Source organism: Fulmarus glacialis, unplaced genomic scaffold (assembly GCF_000690835.1).
Source record: "Fulmarus glacialis isolate BGI_N327 unplaced genomic scaffold, ASM69083v1 scaffold12069, whole genome shotgun sequence".
NCBI classification, from domain to species: Eukaryota; Metazoa; Chordata; class Aves; order Procellariiformes; family Procellariidae; genus Fulmarus; species Fulmarus glacialis.
Window position 1 is genome coordinate 437 of NW_009231435.1, and position 20,591 is coordinate 21,027.

General features: G+C 45.3%; 1 protein-coding gene across 1 annotated transcript in view; it reads left to right on the forward strand.

Moving 5' to 3' along the window:
• LOC104081728 (somatomedin-B and thrombospondin type-1 domain-containing protein-like) overlaps nt 1-11,242 on the forward strand; it is an 11,596-nt gene extending 354 nt beyond the window's left edge. Inside the window, exons 2-5 of the mRNA XM_009584575.1 lie at nt 3,037-3,231; nt 4,174-4,252; nt 6,073-6,249; nt 11,029-11,242. Coding sequence (XP_009582870.1) covers nt 3,037-3,231; nt 4,174-4,252; nt 6,073-6,249; nt 11,029-11,146 — 569 coding nt within the window. The 3' untranslated portion in view covers nt 11,147-11,242. The remainder of the gene's footprint in view (nt 1-3,036; nt 3,232-4,173; nt 4,253-6,072; nt 6,250-11,028) is intronic.
• Nucleotides 11,243-20,591: the final 9,349 nt, after the last annotated feature.

Consider the following 20,591-nt stretch of genomic DNA (forward strand, 5'->3'; position numbering starts at 1 on the left):
ACAGCAGCACTCCCTCCATAAATGTCTTCCGCTAAAATGTGGATGTGAGTTAAGTGAGTGGTGCAATCTCATATTCCCTTCCCACAAACAGCATCCTCAAGGAGTCTTACCCACTCGCATAATGCCTTTTTTTTTTTAAACCTGCATAGCTCTGCCTTAGCAGAGTTTTGCTCTAGGCAGATGGGCAGACAGTCCTGTGATTTAATTGCTTTTTTCCTTTCAAGAGAGAGCTGGAAAACGGGTGGGAAATAAGCTCATTCCAAAGTGATTTAAACAAGCTATGTCTGTGGATGAGGACAGGCTGGTGGGTCTGCAGACCGGCAACTCCCAAGTGCAGCAGAGAGCAGGAGCGTGAAAGTGCCGCCTACGGGATCCCATGAACCCGCCTCACCTCTGCCCCGAGGCAGGGCACCCCAGGTCTGCAGGGGGTGCAGCCTGGCTGTCCTGCTGTTGGGGCTGTCAGTGTTAGTGCTGGGTGCCCCGGTGCCTTTGATGTCTGAACACGGTTGGGCTGTTGGGTGCTCCTTCAGTACCGCTGCCTCAGAATCCTGCTGCTCTCGGCAGAGATCTGGGAGACTGGGATAGACGGGAACCCCTCGTGTCTATTCTTCGTAGTACAGAAGAATAATAAGAAAAATGTGTTCGCAGGCCCTTATCACGCATGGTGAGGGGGTAGCAGAGGACAGTCGCTGCTGCCTTTCTGCGCCGGGCACCCTTGCAGCGGAGCGGGGGTCACAGCTGCAGCCCTTGCTGCCAGCCCGGCGGGGCGCGGCGCTGGGCTCGCCCAGCCCGGTGCCATCCTGTGGCTCACCGCAGGAATAGCAGCACCCTGCTTACGGAGGCCTGGCGAGAAAGCCGGTGTTGTGCAGGGTGAGATATTTCTGCATTATTTCTTGTGAGTCATTTGTTCTGGATGTAAGGGTCCCACTCCTACTTTGACTTGTATTGCCTTCGTAGCCTGGCCTTTTTTCAGTAGTTTTCTTGCTCCCACCGCTAAAGAGCTACTTTATGAACTGGACTTGTAAGGCAAAATATTAAGGTAAAGGCATTAGTATTTGACACCAAACAAAACTGAAAAGAACAGAATATTCCGAATAAATGAGATGCACAAAAGGATTGTAGTGTTGGGTAACCTGCAATCCAATGGGCAGGCTTTTTTGTGGTGCATTGCTGCACATATGAAATGTCTCAATTACTTAGATAATTGATTTAATTCCTAATCTTTGGTTTAAAAACCTGTTTGTGGTGACTTCAAACAAAGAAAAAAAGCAATCGTGTTTGAAAGATCTTCCTAAAGTTTTGAAGACAAGCGCGGTTTCAAATGAAGTTCATGCAGTAATTAGGGGTTATCTGTGTTCTGTGGGAGAATAAATTGAAATATCAAGCTTGAACTGCTCAGAAAGGCTGGGATTCGCAACAGCATTTAGCAGTTTATGTCCCAATGAAATCAGTGGGACTCAGGCTTTTGAATGCCTTTGTAAATCAGAGTGTGAACGTCTGTTACTGTAAGGTGCTGAGTATAGTGGCTCTTAATGGACTTGAATGGGCTCATCTGCATCTTTAAATTGAGTGATAGATTAGTAGTGGAGCTGGACTCAGAACCGAGGAATTCCTCGTGCCTGAGCTCAGCGTTGGGGGTCAAATGTTTCTGTCCTTGGGTAGTTTGCCTCTGGAGTACTCACAGGGACTTTGGGGGGAGGTAGCTTGCAAGTGCAGCCCTTTGCGTACGTAAGGTGGTGTGTGCTGGCCTTTAGCTGGTCACTGTGTGCGTGAGGCACCCAGTGCCTGAACCAGCAAAGCAGGAAACCCGGTAAGACAGCTGTTCACCAGTACAACCAAAGTTTGATGTCCTTAGAAGTGCTGGTGTGGTGTATTGTCATACACTGGCCCAGCTCAGTCACAAGATACAGAAATGCAGGGAGAGGGACTGTAGCCAACTGACAGTCTGTGGGGAAAAAAATAATATATGAGTCTAGGCTGACCTGCAAGTGTTTTTGTCCAAAGGTATTGTTCTTGATGGTTAGGTTGTGTAGGTTAAGTACAACTGATCGAGTATATCATGGGCTATGGTTCCAGGTTGCCTTTGAGAGAGACCAGCAGGTGAATGCTCTTGTGCTCAAGTGTTTCCTGTGTTATTCTTGAGAGTTCTCTCCAAAGATTCAGTCCTATGAAACTCAACTGTTTGAGTGGGCATGCTCATGGGGAAGAGATCACAAAAGAGGATATGTGACACAGGGAATGCTCATGGGGATGCTCATGGGGAAGAGATCACAAAAGAGGATATGTGACACAGGGAATGGTACCAGAGCGTTTCAGACTGAATGAATGGGATGTTGAATGCTGAAGGAAGACATTTCTTTAGTGGCATAGAGGCTAAAGCTTAGGAGTTTAGCACTGTGGATACTATGTGAGAGCAAGATGCTCAATGGTGTGAAGATTTTTGAAGCATTACTTAGTGCAGGTTCCCAAAATTTAAAGTCGAGTCATGTCCTCAGAATATTTTGGGATTGGTTCCAACACGTACAAAGTGGAAGCCATTGTATTTCATTTTGATTCATGAACTCAACTCCAGCCTGCCGTGTGATGGTCCAAACTCCGTGGCTGGTCATCATTTGCTGTGTGACACCTCACAAGAGAAGTCAGTAAGATTTCAGGTCTTATCTACATGAAGGGTCTACAACACCCTCCCTTTCCTCCTGCACTTTATCCTGCTCTTCCGCTACCACTCAATTTGGTGTGATTTTAAAACTTTTCTCAGTGCATCCAGTGCAGGTCCCAGTTTGCAGGGAAGGCTTGCAGTGGTTGTAGGAGAAGGAGGTGACTGGCCCTATGTAGACTAGCCTGGATGACTGGAGCTTCTGGGCAGGTAATTTCCTGGGAGCAGAGCTACTGGGAACTGCGCAACACAACTGTGGGACAGGTGTGAAATAAGGAAGGTTGTACTGACCTATGTCAAAAAGTGTCTTTTCTGGAGAAGGACATCACTGGCATAATTTCTGTGACCTTCCACATCCCTGTTTGTTGCTTTTCCTCCAGTTATCCCCTGTGTCGTATCTCAGTGGAGTGTCTGGAGTGGCTGCGCAGAGCCTTGCAAGACAACGTATCGTGTTCGGAGGAGGCACGTCATCCAGGAGCCCAGGAATGGAGGAGAGGCATGCCCTCCTCTGGAGGAGAGGGCTGGCTGCGTGGAGTACCGGACTCACCAAGGAACAGAGTGCAAACAGTCCCTGAGTAAGTCCACTGAAAATGTAAGTGTCTGGGTAATCGGGGGGAGGACTCTTGTTTGGGTCAGCAGAACTGATGTCTCTTTACTGTATTTGAAAAGAGTTGTTTTCATACACCAGCGTGTTTGCTCTGGGCCTGTCTGGTGTAATTGAGAAATGAGCTCCTCACACAGGGCCTTAGAAATATCCTTCCTGGGACATTATTTAAAAGTAGTGCCTGCCGTTTGCTGTGATCTGCTGTGTTTCAAAAGTGAAATATTACAGGCCTGTTGTGATCTCACTTATACAAATGTAAATCTCTGTCAATTTTGGTAGAGTTGGTAGATTTATGCCTGTTTAAAACTTCTGTAAGTGGGTGTTGAGCACTTTTTAAATTTTTTTATATTTTTTTTTATTTCATGAGTCATCTGCAAAAAGTCATGAAGGAGCAATACCCATCAAAGGCAAGGTATGACTTCTCTGCGCTGGAGCAGAGTGCAGGCAGAGGAGACCTCCAACTAGTTTCTGGAGAAAAAGCCTGATTTCAGTTTGTTCAAATCAACTTTTCATGATATACTTTTACTGATTTTTAGAAGAAAAATGCTTGTCATTTTTGCTGGTATTTTGGGGTCAAAATCTGTCCAGTCTGGATGTTGGCTACAACTGACTTCTTCAAACGTGTTGAGAGTTGGTATTAAGTGAATATTGCCTTCCTCCTCTGTCTTTTTGGTGTGCCTGACAAGTAGGCTTACTCTGCTCAGGCAAAAATCTGGCAACAATACAGATTCTCTTTTCAGTGAAATGGTTGATGGTCATAGATGATACGAAAATACAAAGTTTAGAATTGTTTTTGTCTCCTGCTAAAAACCGTATGACATTAAAGGTCCATCTTCACTGTTTTGCAGACGTAAACAGCCTTAGTGCAGTATTGCCACTGACGCTATGTGCTCTTTCTCTTTGATACACACAGTCCCAGCATTAATAACAACAGGAGGGTTTGGAAAAGCGAGGAAAAAAAGAGCTGCAGCTGATGGCAATGAAAGAGCAGGGTAAGTTGGAGGCTCAGCACAGGGGCTGAGTCATACTCCACCTTCAGTGTCTCTCTGGTTGCAGTTTTGGGCCCAGCTTTTTGCTGATCAGAATTAGCGTTTCCCAGCAGAAGGGTGGCACTTCACTAGAGCCGGGTGCTGCTCTCCCCTCAGCGACAGCAGTATCTGCAGTGCATCTGAAGGTTGTGGGTCTGCCTTGATGTAAGGCCAGTACAAGACTGAAATTTGGCTCTTCATTCATGGCATCACTGCTGTTTAAGGTTGTGTGATCAAAAAGCCAAAGACCATTCACTTCAGCTCTTCCCAATGTGGAATCTGGTGCAGTTTGCACTTTTTTACATAAATGGGGTAAATTCTCAGGGGACAGAGTTTGCTATCTTGTTGCATGGGAAGCACATTCCTCTCCCTTTTCAGTCCCCCTTGGCTGTAACGCTGCCTATTTTCCCCTCCAGCACTGTTGCACAGCACAGGCACAGGCAGGGTTGTGCAGAAAGCTCTGTTGCATTTTACCTTCTGAGACACAGCCATCTCTGTGTGTGCTGCTCTGCCCCCGGGCTGGTGCCTCAAACACAGGGGAGCTAGCATCAGCCTTCCCAGTCCTCCTTTTTCCCAGTTGGGGTTATGGCTAGCAGCGACCCAGTGCTGATGGAAAAGGTTATCTTTCACCCTGTAACCCCTCGTACACAGCTTTGCAAGGTAGTTATTCCCCAGGGGTTCTTACTGCAGTCCCTGGTGGTTTGCCTCTTTCTTGTTGAGAGCTGCCATTCCTGTAACCACTGTGTGGAGTTTCCCAGAGCTGCTCTTGCAGCATGAAGCAGCCGTGCACTTGTTGATTTATTTCCCCACATGCTGTTGTACATGTAAGTATTTCCATAGTGCGTGGGTGCATCCATCCTCCTCACTTTAGTGTCTGAAGGAAAGAGCATCTGTTCACCCTGAGCCTCCCTTGGGCTCCTTATTAGTTGAGCCTTCTCCCTGTAAAATTCAGAAATGTGAGCACAGCTCTATTGCACGCCTATTTATCCTTGCTCTCTTTGCCTCAGATAAGACAAGGAAGTAAACTGCTCACATGGTTCAGTGTGCTACTTGAAGGTGTTTGGAAATCCCCACGATGACTGATACAGAACCAGTCTAGACTAGAACCCAATTCTCTGCTGTGTTTATAGATGGTTACTGAACTTCCTTGGTTTTCCCCTCCAAACAAGGCCAGTTCCTTTGGGCATTCCTCTCGGGTTTGGTTAAAATCAGCAGCACAGCAAAGTCAGAGCAGGGCAGAAGTGCTGTGTCAGTCTGGTAGTCCTCCCACTGAGATATGACAACCTCACTCTGTCTCTTAGGAGGGAGATCATCACAAGGAAAACTTTTACAGACCGAATCTCAGCTCCTGTTGCAAGTTGCTCTACAAAACCCATTATAAGTAACTGAGAGTAGATGATAGAGAAAGTGTGGTTCAGCAAATGGATACCAGACTTGGAATCAGAAGACCTGTCTGTTGGGTTTTTTGCCTTTAGTGAAATGCTTGGCCAATGTGTGTCTCTATTTGTAAAAACAGATGCCAGTAATATCTAATATTTTTTGATATGTCAGCTGAAAACACCGGCAGAGTAGTTTTATTCCCCATTTAACCTTGTCAAAATGCAGGTACACCACATGTTCTGGTTTTTATGACCTTGTGTCGGGGGCGGGGGGGGCGGCGGTGTTTGTTTTTTGTTTTTCTTAATTAGCGATCTACGGTCATCCAGTTTGGTCTGACTCTTCCAGTCTCGTGGAGAGCTCTAATCTGGTTTTTGAGCTAACCTACTTGGTTATTTTGGTTGCAGGTACTGTGTTGAATTCCAGCTTGTGGCCATCACACCAGGCTGCTTGCACAGCCACCACTCGTACACTCACTGGATGCAGTATCTCAGGGAGGGCCACACTGTCTGCGTGGAGTGTCAGCACCCAGCTTTAGACTCCAGAAGTCTACATTGTTATGGGGATGGCAGCAGAAGCAAAAAGTAAGAGTTTTAGCTTTTGTTTTCATGTTGAATTTTTCATTCTCCCTTGATCTACTTGTCCCAGTTTCATAATGCACTGTACGCAGCTCTCTGGAGCACTCTGCATATATTAACTGGTCTTTGTTGCATACCATGAGTTTCTTGCAGAGATGAAATGACCTGGTGAAACTCACGTATTAAACCAGTGGCAGAGCCAGGACTGAAGTGTGGGAGTACCTGCACTTAGTCTGCTAAATCTCACTGACTTTTAAGTGGCACAGTTGTGGAGTTTTTTTGTTTTAAAGTCGCAGCAGCCATGCTTCTAAGGTTAACAGTCCTGTCAGATGTCAAATAAAACCAAACTGTTTCTGATTTTTAAGCACTGGGGATTTTGTTTCTACAAGTGACCCTTTATGAGCATTTCTGGCAGGTGGCAGCTGGCTTAGGGACTCGGGGGATGTGCTGGCACCTGAGGCTGGGTGGAAGTACTGTTAAATCTTTGCACTTTCAGCATCCTTTCCCTGGAAAGCTGAAGAAGCTTTGGGGTGATTGACGGGGACCACGCAGGTTGTACAAATCGGGCAGACTCCAGCAAAGATGAAGGGAATGGCTTGAAGCTGTGAAGCACATCTGTGGCAGAGCCAGCAGCAGAGGAGTCCTGGCTCCCAAGCCTCTGGTCACTGGCGGCATAGCTTCTGCACTGCTTTTATCCTGATACTCTTAACCCCATTGTTAGTTTATCGAAGGCATCCTCTGAAACTGGTTAGCAGCCCTGCCTGAGAAAATCATTGCCCATCAGTGCTGGGCAGGGGTATTTTTAAAACTTATATAAATGTTGAAATAAGCATGTTCATTTGAATTAGAAACTCCAAACTAGGATTGTCAGGCCTGAAGCACACAATGTATTGCACTACCAAGACTGCCAATAATGGCCTTTTGAGGCCAGGTTTTTCTCAGGCTTTTAGTAAGAGGAAGTCACATTAGAGTGTTTTCCTTCCCTGCCTCAGTTTGTACAAAGGTTCCAAAAGCTTTTAGATCAAGAAGAAAAAAATCTTAACTGGTGTGGCCAGGAGTAGCTCTTACCTGCATTCAACATGTAAATTATTAGAAAAGCTTACAATAATGTTATTTTACTAAAACCCTGGAGCCAGATGGGAACATCAGATTAAGCAAAATAAAAAGTATATTCAGGAATTCATTTCCTCATTGGACTGCAAAAGGAGGGAGGCATTTTCATTTGCCTGATCTGGTGAACAGCACTGTACATGGAATGGAAGCGCAAAGAAAATGGGGCTGTGTCCTTTAGGAATGATGGTCTGATCGTCAGGTGTTGGCAGGCTGAAGGCTGGAGACGGGTAACGATAATGGAGTTGGGGTGAATGCTGACTGGTTCACTGAAGTCAGGGCTCAGCCTGCGTCTCAGCAGATGGTTTAGATCCATCCCAATTGAGCAGAGCCTAGAAATTGTTCCCAGAGTCTTGCTGGAGGTCTGTAAGATAAACTGGTGGGTCCATTTCCTCATAGGCACGTGAGACCCAGCAGGGAAACCAACTTTTAACGCAGTGAGCTTTTACCTCTCCAGCGTTACTGCCTATAATGTCAAATGAAGTCATGTGTGTGGCATTTTCTAGGCAGATATGAGCTCTCTATGTGTATGCCAAGCTGCGATACTGTGTGTGTTCACTTGGGTTCATTGCCTATGGAGGCAGGGCAGGGCTGGCCGGGGCTGGCCTGAGCGGTGGACAAAGCCCCTATCTACAAAAGGCAATGGAGATGTACTTTAAGCCTCCTTGAACCAGCAGTGCTGGGCAACTTTGTCAGAGATGAATGTGTGACTGGCAGGTGGAACACGGATGATGTCTCTGGTCTGCAGCTTCCTCATCCTGTGTGTGTGTGTGAAGCCTCCCTTACATTTCACATGGATCTTTTAGATAACTTCCACGTATCCCCCAGATAGGTAACCTCCAAACCTTACATTTCACATGGATCTCTTAGATAACTCCCACGTATCCCCCAGATAGGTAACCTCCAAGGCACGGTCTGGTGTTCTGTATCACTATTTGACCTTACAGTCGTGGGTCAAGGAGATTGTTGTCCAGGGCTGGGTATCTTGCTTGATTTTCTTGATATCAGCATCTCAAGTGCAAGTATTTACTATAGGTATTCTTTATATGAACAGAGCTATCCCCTAATTTGTTTCCAGAAATAATACACTTTTTTTTGCCAGGTGGTGTTGGGGAAAAAACTGACCTCCGTGATCTCTGAGAAGAAATGGGGCTGTTGGTGGGGACAGCCATTGAGTGGGATGAGGGAAATTCTGTGAAAAGGCTTTTGCCTTCTGTTAGAGTAAGTGGCCGTATCTGAGCACGCAGTCTTGCAAGGGAGCAGTGCTCTGAGGGGGTCGCATGGTGAGCTCCTCAGGCTGGTATTTGCTGGCCAGATGTGGAGGGCATAAATGTGATGCTTGTAAAGAAAAGTGGGAGAAGATGGGAAAGCAACTGCTGCCCTGAGAAAGAGGATGGTGGGAGGCCAAAGCTGATGCCAGAGCCTAGGATGCAGCATGTTTTGAGTTTGCCTAGATGTGCTCACAAGTCTCTGGCTGTATACTCAGTTCACCCTCATTTTGAATTTTTGCCTACGTAACTCTGCCAGGAGACACGGACAGTTTGTGCTAACCTCGGAGCAGTGGTTATGCCGACTGACCTGTGCCATCGCGCGCTGGCCTGGGTCCCTGGGGCTGCTGGCTGAGGCTGTGCGGGGAAGCATGCACAGCTGCTGCTGTCCCACCCACGCCGTGCCGGTGCTTTGCTTCTCGCCCTGTCAGTTCGGCAGCTTGTGCCAGCGTTTAGTTCCCCGAGATATTGTTCCAAGAGTGACTCTCAGGAAGGAAAACATCTGACAGTTTAAAATAAACTCAGCAATGCTGGTATATTTTGATGAGTATTTCCTAATTATCATCTTGTGTCTGAGTGGAGTCTGGCTTATAAATGCTTCAAGTTAAAGAGGGATGCTTGTTATCTGTGCCTTCCACCTGTCTCCCACTCTGTAGAAGATGCTAGTTCATTTTAACCCCTGTTATGCAAGCTCAGGAGGTTTCCCAAAGTTCTTGATTTATGGCCAGATCTGTGGCCATCAGGTGGGGATAGCTAGGATCATCTAGCTTACATTGGCTTCTTTCTTCTAGAAGGTTTTGAGATAAACAAGGCAGAGCATCGAGCTGGGAAATTGATCTGTTAATTTTGAATCATCTTCTGAAAGATCTACAAATCAAGCACAGACTTGACATCTGTGAAATTGTTACTCAGCCTGTATCTGAGGGGATCAGCTGCTTTTCATGATCTGGAGCAAGATGTGGTGGTTGTAGCACATAAATGTCCACACTGCAGCAGTTTATGCCCATGCTTATGGGTCGGAGGGAGAGAGATGATGGATGGACTTGATTTATAGCAAAGTCAGTGTTTGCCTTCCCCACCAGCAAGGTGAGAGTAAGCAAGTTTAGCTTATGTGTTTAAGGAGTAAAGCCTTTTGAAGGTAAAGCTGCAGCCCAGAGTTTTGAAGGGTATGGGACTGGTCTGTGCGCAGCCTGCTTTGTCTGGGATCTTAATCCTCCCTGTGCAGATTACAGTATTTCGAAATGACCCCAAGCCAAAAGAAAAATACAGTGAGCCTTTTCCAACCATGTGTGATGCATAAAACCCTGCTCTGGAGCATGACATCTCATTAAACCAAGGGCAGGGTTATCTTTGTGGAGCTGGAGCAATAATTCCAGTTTCCACAGAACTATAAAACAAGCAGAAGTTAGGGGTCTGTTGGGCTATTCTGTGGGCAGCTCTCTGCACAGGGCAAGAGTTGATCCAATTGTGGTATTTGTGCTTCTCCAAAGGTCGGGGCTGGGACACACCGATGTGAGGAATTCCCTTAAACTACTAAATGCTAAAATCTGGGAAGAGGCACAGTGCTATAGCAGAATTTCAGTTTCTGTGGCCATTAGGCCAGCGCTGCTTGTGCCGCCACTGATTGTGAAAAATGGCCTGTGGATCTGCTTGGTTGTTTTAATAGGATATTTCTCTGTTCAGTTCTGGTCAATGCATTGATGGACTGCCTGGGAGAAAAGGGGTGGGTTGGTTGGTTGTTTTTTTTGTCCTCTATCTTGTTCCAACATTTGGGGGTCTGGTACCTCCAGCCAGCTGCCATCCAGAAGCCATGTTAGTGTGTAGCTCTTAGCCAGGCAGAAAAGCTTAGGCAAGCGTTCCACTGACGTGGTTATCCAGAGATGCTCATGTCCCTGCATCTGCTCACACAGACATGTGCTGTGTATTGTGTGCCAGGTACTTATTCAGCATCTTGATGGCTATGGGTGGCAATAGAGCTCTGCCTGCTGAGAGGGAGCATGGTGTTATAAAGAAAAATGGAGAAAGAGGTGTTTTGCCCACTTTGCAACCTGTCAAGTGTCTCAGTACAGGAGTTATGGGGATGTCACTGTGCTTTGCTGGGCACCTCGAGGGAATGTGAGTCCTTTTGGACTTAACATCTACAGTATGTGCTGCTCTGGGTTCTTCCAGTCCAGTGTTCCTGACTGATGGTGGCTTTACTTCACGCTATTATAATCCTGTAGGGGGTCACTGTGGTCGCTACTTCTTTACAGCGGCAGAAAGGCAGAATTGGGTCCGTGGTGTGAAAAATCGATGTTAGCATACCACGTGGGATTTACTGGGTGATTTAAGCCCTCATTATACAAGTGACTGCCCTGCAGCAGGGGTGCAGCACATTAACTTTCTCCCTCTTATGATTATGTTTCAGGAATCAGCTGTTGCACTGGCAGGCGGTAGGGAACCCTCAGTGCAAGGGAACCTGGAAGAGAATTCGCCAGCTGGACACTTGCTCCTGTCCTTCTGTTCACAGCTTCTTGTTCATCTAACTTCTCCTGACAGTCCCAGCAAGCGAGTGCTGTGGTGGCTTGTCTGGCACCAATGTGCGGCAGCAGTAGGAACCACAACCAAAACAATGACTTCTCCATGTCAGAGGCTACACCACTTACTTTCAAGAGGTTGGTGTCTGTACTGGGGCATCCTGAATCCTCTCTGTCTGTGTGTACTCCTCGACTTCCAAAGAAATCAGGCTGGCTGTGAAGTGCCAATCTCTTTCTGCCCATCCATCCCTAAGAGAGGCCTGTCTGACCCTGATGACTTCTTGCAAATTCCCCCTTTCTTGAGAGGAATGAGAATTCACCAAATAAGAAATCGGACAAAAAACGCCATACAAACCCAGGTTTAATTATTATTTTTCTAAAGTGACAAGGAAGAATCAACAATGCAAAATAAATTAACTCAAGTGCCTTCTTTTCATGGCAGTGGCACTTCTTTGTGGATGCTTCCTGCTTGTGCTTATATATCTTTTCCTTTTGTTTTCACCCTCCCTGGTCTCATATTGATTTCATATTGATCCTCAGTCTTACAGAGGGTTGATCTTGCACTGCTGAGACAATGGTGAAACTTAGAAATGAGCCTGTTCAAATCTGTGAGAATAGAAGGTACCAGGGATAAATGGGCCTTTGGACTTCAGGTTTCAAGAAGCATCTCCGAGTTGCCCCAAAATGCAGTGCAGTCCTGGGACTTTAAATAGGAAGTCATCCCAGCTATACCAGGAGGGCTAGCTAGAGCCTTGTATTTTCGACGGGAAAAATATTTGAAATATTTTCTTTATATTCTGCTGATTTATATTCATACTTTTCTATAAATGAAAATAAAGGAGACTGGAGACGTTCTCCCAGTGTGTATCTATTTGATTAATCCATGTAGTGCCATCTCTTTAGCGCCTGAACCTGCCTAATTTGTTCCAGCCAATGTTGCCGCTGACTCCTCTGCTCTAGCAGGTAAGACTGGAGGAAAAGTTGCTGCTGTCCAGTTCCAGAACTACTCAGGATTTACAGGTGGAAGTCCAGCACCATGACCTACCACTATGCAGAAGTGGATGTGATATTTCTTTTAATATACACATACTTCTGAATCTGCTTAAACAAAATTACAGAAAGGACTTGCGCTTTGTGGCAGAGTAGCATCTAGGTAATTAAATTTGTCAAAACCCAGGTGAGTGGCTGGGGGTGGCTCCAGAAGAGAATTTTAATGCACAAGTCTGACTCTAGTCTAGATTTGGATCATGAAACCCATCTAGTGACCATGTTAAGCGTCTTTCATGGAAACATGAAAGGGCACTGTGGATACATGCTTGAGATGCTTAGAGGTGTGTGTAGTACGGTGATGAGAGGTCTGAAAGCGCCTGATGCCTCTCGGCCAGTACAGTAGGGATTTGAGAGCAAAGCTCTTCTTTTCATTGTATGTTACAAGCTGTTTCTGTAGATTAATGACTCACAGTTGGATGATCTCATGCCAGAATAGCAAGATTTTAAGGAAGAAAAAAAAAAAGGCTTGTGCTTTACTGTCTGACCTAATCTGTAACTAACTTGTGGCCTGCTCAGGAGTACTTGCTGGTTTGTGAGCAGAGGGATGTGATCCTCTGAGAGATGGCTTGGGAATAAATAACTACAGTACACCATTTCGGTTTTTGCAGTGAGGAATTTCTATCAAGCTGGAAGCCAGTTTCATTTTCTTGGTGGAGATCTATAATCATAGTAGCATTTAGTCATTGGAAGGTTTTCTTTGTCCTGCAGATGCCCCGTATTGGGCCACAGGACCATAAAGAGGCGGCCGGCCATTTCAGGAGCAGAATGGAGCCAGCTATTGGAAACATTTTTCATTTTCAAAATCTACCCAAGCTTTTGACAACATGAAACCCTGCTCTTATCAGATGCTTTCAAAATTGAGTACTCAAGCTATAAAGGATGCAATTTTTGCTTAATAATGCTTTAAAAACTTAGTCTTCCACAAGTTGCATTCACCCCAGTGCCCCTCTCCTACAACATCAGAGCCAGTTGGGTAGGAAAAGGCTGTATTGCAAAGTTATAAATGATAGTGTCAAGCGGGAAAAGCCTTTATTTTCATCAGTGAAATGATGTGGCACCTTAAAGCACCTTAATTGCAATCCCTTTAATTTACTGAGTACTTAAGTGTTAGCTGTACTATATTTGTGTGTAAGACTTTCATTAAATTGTTATAGTACTTGCTGTCAAATATTTAGTCCTGACATTAATCCGTTTGGTTCTGAACCATTCAGGGTAGAAGACTGCCCTCCTGCTTCAGTGTCTTGAGAATAAGTGAGCCTTAGGAGCTGTTCTTTTGCTAATACTTCATCCTATTCTGGCAGAAATTGTAGGAGACTCTAGCCAGTTTTGATACAAATTTGATGTGTAGGAAGTTTGCAGAATCAGTCTCTTAAGTAAACAAAGGTAGCTGTGGAGAGTTGAGAAGTTTGCGAATAGGCTGCTCAGAAATAGTATTCTGGGTCAGATCACTACAGAATCTAGGCTAGATTATATTTTTTGGAGGCTCACAGTAAGTTTGCTAAACTGCATTTTAGGTTGACTGAAACTGCTTGTGAATTCATGCCACATTTGATGGTTAGTCCTCATAGGTGGAGACAGAGGAAAGAGGGGGATTTAGAAGTGGTGAAACATTTTTACACCTCCTAAATGAAGTGTTTCGATCTTTGATTTTGGAATTTTATTTCAAGATTGAAACAATCTGAGTCAAACAAAATATTTCATTCAACCCCCTCATTGTTTTCAAGTTTCTGTTTCGAGGAAAATACTGGAGGAAAAAACGCTCATTTTGAATTGACCAAAATGATTTATTTATCAATAGTGTTCTCTTTTGGGTCCTGCTTGTGAGATAGCCGTGATACTAAATTAGTAAGCACAAGATAGTCTGTTCCTACGGCCAACGACTTGTTGGTCAGGGTTTTCTTTGCTGCTGCCTCATCCCTGAGAGCTGATAACATGAGGTCCTAACAAGAGCTGCTGACGGTGGCATGGTAGGACTTCCAGTCTTTTGCTTCTGTCACTGTGGCCTGGAGATGCAGGAGTATGAAAGAATTAGCCCCTGAGGGACCTTCATAGCAGCTATATTTCTACACAGGCTATGTCACTTGATGAAACAAGACATCGCAAATGGCTCAGTGCATCAGCACATTCTGAAAAGGGCTGTGGAGTGTGTTGGCTTCATCTCCGCACCTTGGGTGACTGTACAAACAAATCCTGTTGGTAAATTCCTGGGGGAAGGAAGGAGAGTTGCAAGTGTGTGTGAGAGAGAGAGAGCGCAAGAGTGAGCCTTTTACGTGGAAGAAGATAATGAAGCTGTCAGATCACTTTCCCTGCAAATGAAGATTAGCTCATGATGTAGACACATACTGGGTCCTGCCTGTTTCCCTCTAGGGGCTTTATCACTGTCCATCATCATCATCTCTATAATTTCTACTGCCTGAGTTTTGGGAAAGATACGACTATTGGAAATCCAAGGCAAAATACTCCTGAAAAATGGTTTTGTACAGTAAACAAGCAAGGCAGCCTTGCATTGAGGAGAGGTGGTTCACCAAAGATGACAGCCATTTCCATGACAACGCTAAAAACCTTTCACCATTGGGTATCAACAAGAGAATATCTCCCACGGCAAGTACATGAAGCCAGGAGCTTAGTCCTCATCTTCCATAAATCATCCTGTTGGGCACCGATAATGAGGAATTGCCAGTTGTGCACACGCAGCTCCACCTTGTAGGCACCAGCCTGGCTCCAGAGAAAGGAAGAGCAAATAAAGCCAAAGCACCAGTGAGCTGGATTTAATGTAAAAGGAGAATTAAGCTCAACTGACGTTCCTACACTTCCCTCTGCTCTCCAGCTGAGGATCTCAGTTTTTAATGATGAAAAGCCAAGCAAAAAATCCAGGCCGTTTCCCAAACTGCTGAAGAAGCCGTGTGATTTTCTCTGTTGTAGAGAAATCTTTCATTGTCATGGGATGGAGAGAGAGGGAGGCCCTGGGAGGATTCTGCTTTTCTTCACTCTAACCCTGTAATGTCCAGCCTGTGATTCAACAGTTTTCTTCTGCATTTGAAACAGAAGGTGGTAAAAGACCATTTTTTACCATGGGATCTTCATGAGGCTTATCACCTCCCTGGGTGTTGTGATATGTGGGATTGCAGTCATCTGAATGTATGAGGATCTGCTTCCTTTCTTAAGGAGAAAGCCCTTGGCATTTGTCAAAAAAGAGATAAAATATGCCCAGAAAGCTCAGGAGCCAAAGGAAAAGAAAAAGAACAACAAAAAAATGTAATTTTCTTGAATAGCCTTGTTGCTCTAAGAACATACTACTTTTTTCTTTAGCTCAGTGGCCAGAGGAGTTGAGCACATTCTGCTTGAATGGTAGGAGTTAGCAATGCTTCTCCATAAATGAGACTATTTTGTTATCTTTGGCTTTTCAAACCTAATTTTTTTTATCCTTCATTTTGAGTATTTTGAGTCTTTAAGTATTAAGATCACTGACTCTCTTTTTTTTCTTTCTATTTTTTTCTGGGGTTTTTTTTGTGAGAAAGGTTTTTTTAAGTCCTTTCCAGTTATAACATTAGTTGCTTGGTGATAGTCATGATAATGCAAGTGGAGGAGTAGAGGTGAGAAAGGAGAGGAGAGTCTGAACCAGCAGAGATTATTCTGTTCTGTAAATGTCTCCTGCAGCTTAAAACTACAAACCCAAATATTAGCATGATACTTTTTTTTTTTTTTTAAAAAACATTCTGGTTCTCCCATTCTCAAGCTGGGTGAAATACATTCACTAATAAAGACTGTTCTATGTATTCTGCAAATCACCAACTTTTTAAATCCACAGGGATATGCAGGGTCTCCAAGCTGCTGGTCTGTGGTACCCCCGGTTACTCTTGTCCCGTGACGCATGTGCGCGACTCACTGTGGCACTAGTGGCACCTAGACACGCATTCAGGGCAGAATGTGCTCTTATAAACATCTTAAATTGATATTGGAAAGGGAGAAAAGTGGAACCGTGGTACGGTTTGTCCTTGTCTGCTGACAAATAGCATGGTATTATCCTTTTTTCATGAGTTCAGGCACAGTGTGTGACCCCATGCTCCCCCAAAGCCATGAGTTCCACACCCTGGTCCATGCTGGAAAGGAAGTGCGAGATTTCTTTTTATCACCATGTTCTCATTTCGGCTGGAATAGAGTTAATTTTCTTCCTAGTAGCTGGTATAGTGCTGTGTTTTGGATTTAGTATGAGAATAATGTTGATAACGCACTGATGTTTTAGTTGTTGCTAAGTAGTGCTTACGCAAGTCAAGGACTTTTCAGCTTCCCATGCTCTGCCGGGTGCACGAGAAGCTGGGAGGGGGCACAGCCAGGACAGATGACCCAAACTGGCCAACGGGGTATTCCACACCATATGACGTCATGCTCCGTATATAAGCTGGGGGGTGTTGGCTGGGGAGCGGTGCTCAGGAACTGGCTGGGCATTGGTCGGCACATGTGAGCAACTGTATTCTGCATCACTTATTTTGTATATTCTATTATCATCGTCCTCCTTTTACTTTATTTCAGTTATTAAACTGTCTTTATCTCAATCCACAAGTTTTCTCACTTTACCCCACCAATTTCTCTCCCCCATCCCATCGGAGGGGAGGGGAGTGAGCAAGCAGCTGTGTGGTGTTTAGTTGCTGGCCGGGGTTAAGCCACAACACATCATTCCCTAATCCTCAGGGCCAAAGGGCTGATCCCATGCTGAGACCTGTGCAGAGGTCAGCATCGCTCTGCTTCTGTGCGTTGTTTTTTTTGCTGTTACTTGCTGTGCTCAGTGCTTGTTTTACTTGAGCTCTCTTGTGGTCTTTCCATGCTACTAATTGTGTGCTTTTGAATTACAGGAAGGGTGTTGTAGGGTGATGCCAGCACTAATGGGCTTTCAACTTCCCCTACTTTCATAACAATCCTCAAACTAATTAACCAATTCTGGATTCATTCCTTGCACCATATTTCAGCCATTAACAGGTGGAGCAGAAGCTGTCTGAAAAATGGGAGTTGCGCAGCTCATTCTGCTGGCGGTGAAAGGCGATGCTGCTCTGGCTTGCCTGATCCGGTGCCTTTCTGCTCACTCAGGAGCTAAGGCTGATCTGTGAATGCTCAGAGCTCCTGTTTGAGAGCACAAAGTACAACTGGACATCATCCCCCTCTGAGTGCGAGTGTGCTGTATCTGTGGTGCGCTCCCCTGAAGCAGCACCTGTGACCCAATTCAACACCCTGGCTGCTGGGACAGATGGTGGGATGTAGGAGAGCATCTCCAGGAAACAGTCGTCGATTGTGTTAGAAGGAGCTGGAGAAACTGGGTTTCTCTGACGTGACAACAGGGTGCTGTTATTTTTCCGCTCTCTGTTTTAACTCTGTCTAGCAGCTGGATGCAATATGGAAGCAGATCCCTGAAATGCTTTAACAAGGAGGGTGGTTTAAGGCTGAATTTCAATTCAAGGGGATAAATGAGTGAGTAGTTCCACAAACACGGGCACAATGTGAGTTACCTCACCCACCTCTCCCCCTCAGCTCCCCGCTGGGGGCATTGACCGTGCTCGTTTGGGCACAGCAGTGTGAAAACACAGCCTGAAATCACCGCTGGGAAGAGCCGATCACGTGTAGTTATGAGATCCCATAGCCACGGAGCGTGTGTTCTGCCTGGCTTTTCCCCCCTTGGCTGTTTAGGATGAATCCCGACAGGTACATGGGTTCGTGTGCTGAGCTCCTCTGTGTGCTGCACTCTGAATATTAATGTCATCTGCCCAATTTAGGAACAAAGTCGTAAGTTAGTCATTTTTCTAAGGCAGGAAAAAAGCTTAACTATTTCCAAGAAAAGCACCATTGTTTATTATGCTGGCTAGGCTGGAAAGTCTTAGTTACAGCGTGTACAGAGGACTGAGAGCCAACCCCAAAAGACATAAGGGCATGAGTCCCCGGAGCACAGCCACCACCCAGGGCGGCACGCTCGTATGTGGGGGAGAAAATGCAGCGTCAGGCTGCCTCTTTTTGCCTCTAACAACTGAACAAATGGGAAAGGAGCTGTGTTGTGAGAAAGGGAGAACACTCTGGGCAGTGGGGGAAATATCAGGGCTTTATGCAGGAATAGGTTCCCCTGAAAATGAAATTCTCATCAGCTGGGAGGTTGCCAAAATGAGTTGCAGTCTTCTCTGCACAAAATGACCCTTTATAGCTATAAGCCTGCTATCAGCACGGCTCTATGAAATATTAACACTTCTGATGTAAGACACAGTTTCTTGTTGGCTTCAGAGCTGCCTGGCTGCCCTGGCAGGCTACTGCTCCATGAGACACTGTTTGATAACAAAAAGGCATGAAAAAAAGGAGGTCATGGAAAAGAATCTCCACCTTCTGCCGCAGAAGAGTGGAGTGCGAACTGCAGGACCTGAACATAAACATCTCAGCTTCCAAAAACTGGTTAAGCTTTTGCCATCCAACAGCAAACGTCAAAGCAGAGAAGTAAGTATACGTGCTAGCCCAGCCAGCCCTAGCAGTGCCCCGTGTGCGTCACTGTGTCTTCATTACCCACTTACACTGCTTCCTTATATGAGCATTTTCTTTGAAAATACTATATACTTGGAGAACAGAGGCAGATCAGTTTTGTGTCCTCTAAAGCAATGTTCACGCCTGCTTTGTTACTCCAGTCTCATTGTTTTAATAATCCAACAGATCCTTACCTGTTTTTAGTTTTTGAAGGTCTCAATTTTAATGATTAAAGCCTTGAACCTAATGGGAATTTCTAGAGCAGTTCTTAAGAGCAGTTTTCTTGACTTTAACAGGACTGCCTACACTGCTAAAGTTAACCATATATCAGGTATCAACAGAAGCACAGGTCCGTCTTTGACAGCATCTCCCGTGCATACAGCCCTGGCTGGTGGCAGCTCAGAGGACGAGGCAGATGCCCTTCCCAAGGGGCCAGAGGTAATTAACTCTGAGCTAGCTTAATTTTGAATTTAAGTGGTCTCTATTTGCCAGCGATAGTTCAAAATTTATATTACACTTAATCCATAAAGTACTGGGTAGAATTTACTGTGTACTTCTCATATCACGTATGGAGCAGCTGGCCTGCGAGTCAGCAGTAAACTTGACAGCAGAAGGATCCAGCAGATAGACCGTGCAGTTTGAGATGCTGAATGTGGGAGAGGAAAGGCTGTATGTGAGCTGGGGTGATGGGCTGGTGGCATAGGGCATCTCCCCAGTCTGTCCCTGCAAAGGCTGTGCAGTTGCATTTGTATCTCTTGGGGTTCCTGTCACAATATCAGCGTTTCAGGAATAGCTGTGATTTGGGGCTTTTCTTTGTTTTTTCCTTCAAATGCAAATGATCCTGAGGGTTGATACTGTTCTTCGTGAAGGATGGTCCTACCTGTGTAAAATCATGAACACCTAACCATCAAACCTTGGGCGCAGGCTTGCAGGGCGTGTGTGGAGGTTTCTCTAGCCTACCAGCTGCATGGCTTAATTTCTGTGTCAAAACACAAACAGACTGATGGCAGATGGGAGCTTTGGGCTTGAGAATTCATTCAGTTCCATTAAGATTTTTTTTTTGGTTTTTTTTTTTTTACATTTAGAATTGCAATATTAATGGTGGTTAACAGAGGTTTCCTGGAAACAAAGTACAGTAAAATTGATGTGTTTGTGGGTGTCCAGAGAGAGAGTTTACCATGACTGAAATCAGTAATTGATGTTACTAATGTAAAGAAAGTGGCACACTGAGAGGTCATGATGTATTACAGCTGCCCCGAGTTGGAGTTTGAAGAAAGCGGTGCAGTCGCAGCAGACCTGCGTGTCACCTGCATCCTGGAAGGAGAAGGGAGCACAGCTGGAGGTGAAGCAGGGCAGCACATCTGCTGACCGCCTGGGACAACCTGAAACAACAAATATCTTTAAGGGTTCCTCACCACACAACTGCCATATGAGCCCTGAGCTTCACCGAGCAGCACCAAGACATAGTCACGGGAATAAGTTCATTCAATAAGTCTTAAATGTCACAGGGAGTGATGGGCAGTGTCCTCTGCCTGCTGGGGGAAGGGGAGGAAGGATGCCAGGCTGGAACAGGCAGTTAGGGAAGGGCAGGAGCAGGAACTCTGCTAATAGGTAGCATGAGTTATATATCTCCAAATGTGCTTCTGTCCGGCGTTTCAAGCAGCCAGAAATGGCTTCCAAAGCAACAACACAGGAGCGGTTGCTACGTTTACGTGTTGGGAATGGTTTATTAAACAGCTGTAATTGTGCAAATGCAATGGCAAATATGTTTGCTTTATGTTAGTGCATTTCAGTAAAAAAGGCTTGATGACTGTATTGAAGTTGTTTATTGGGGAAATGTGGAAGCTGTGCAATTAAGCAAAAGCATTTTCCAGGTTTATGATCATCCAGTTTTCTATATATCCTGTATGCCTGA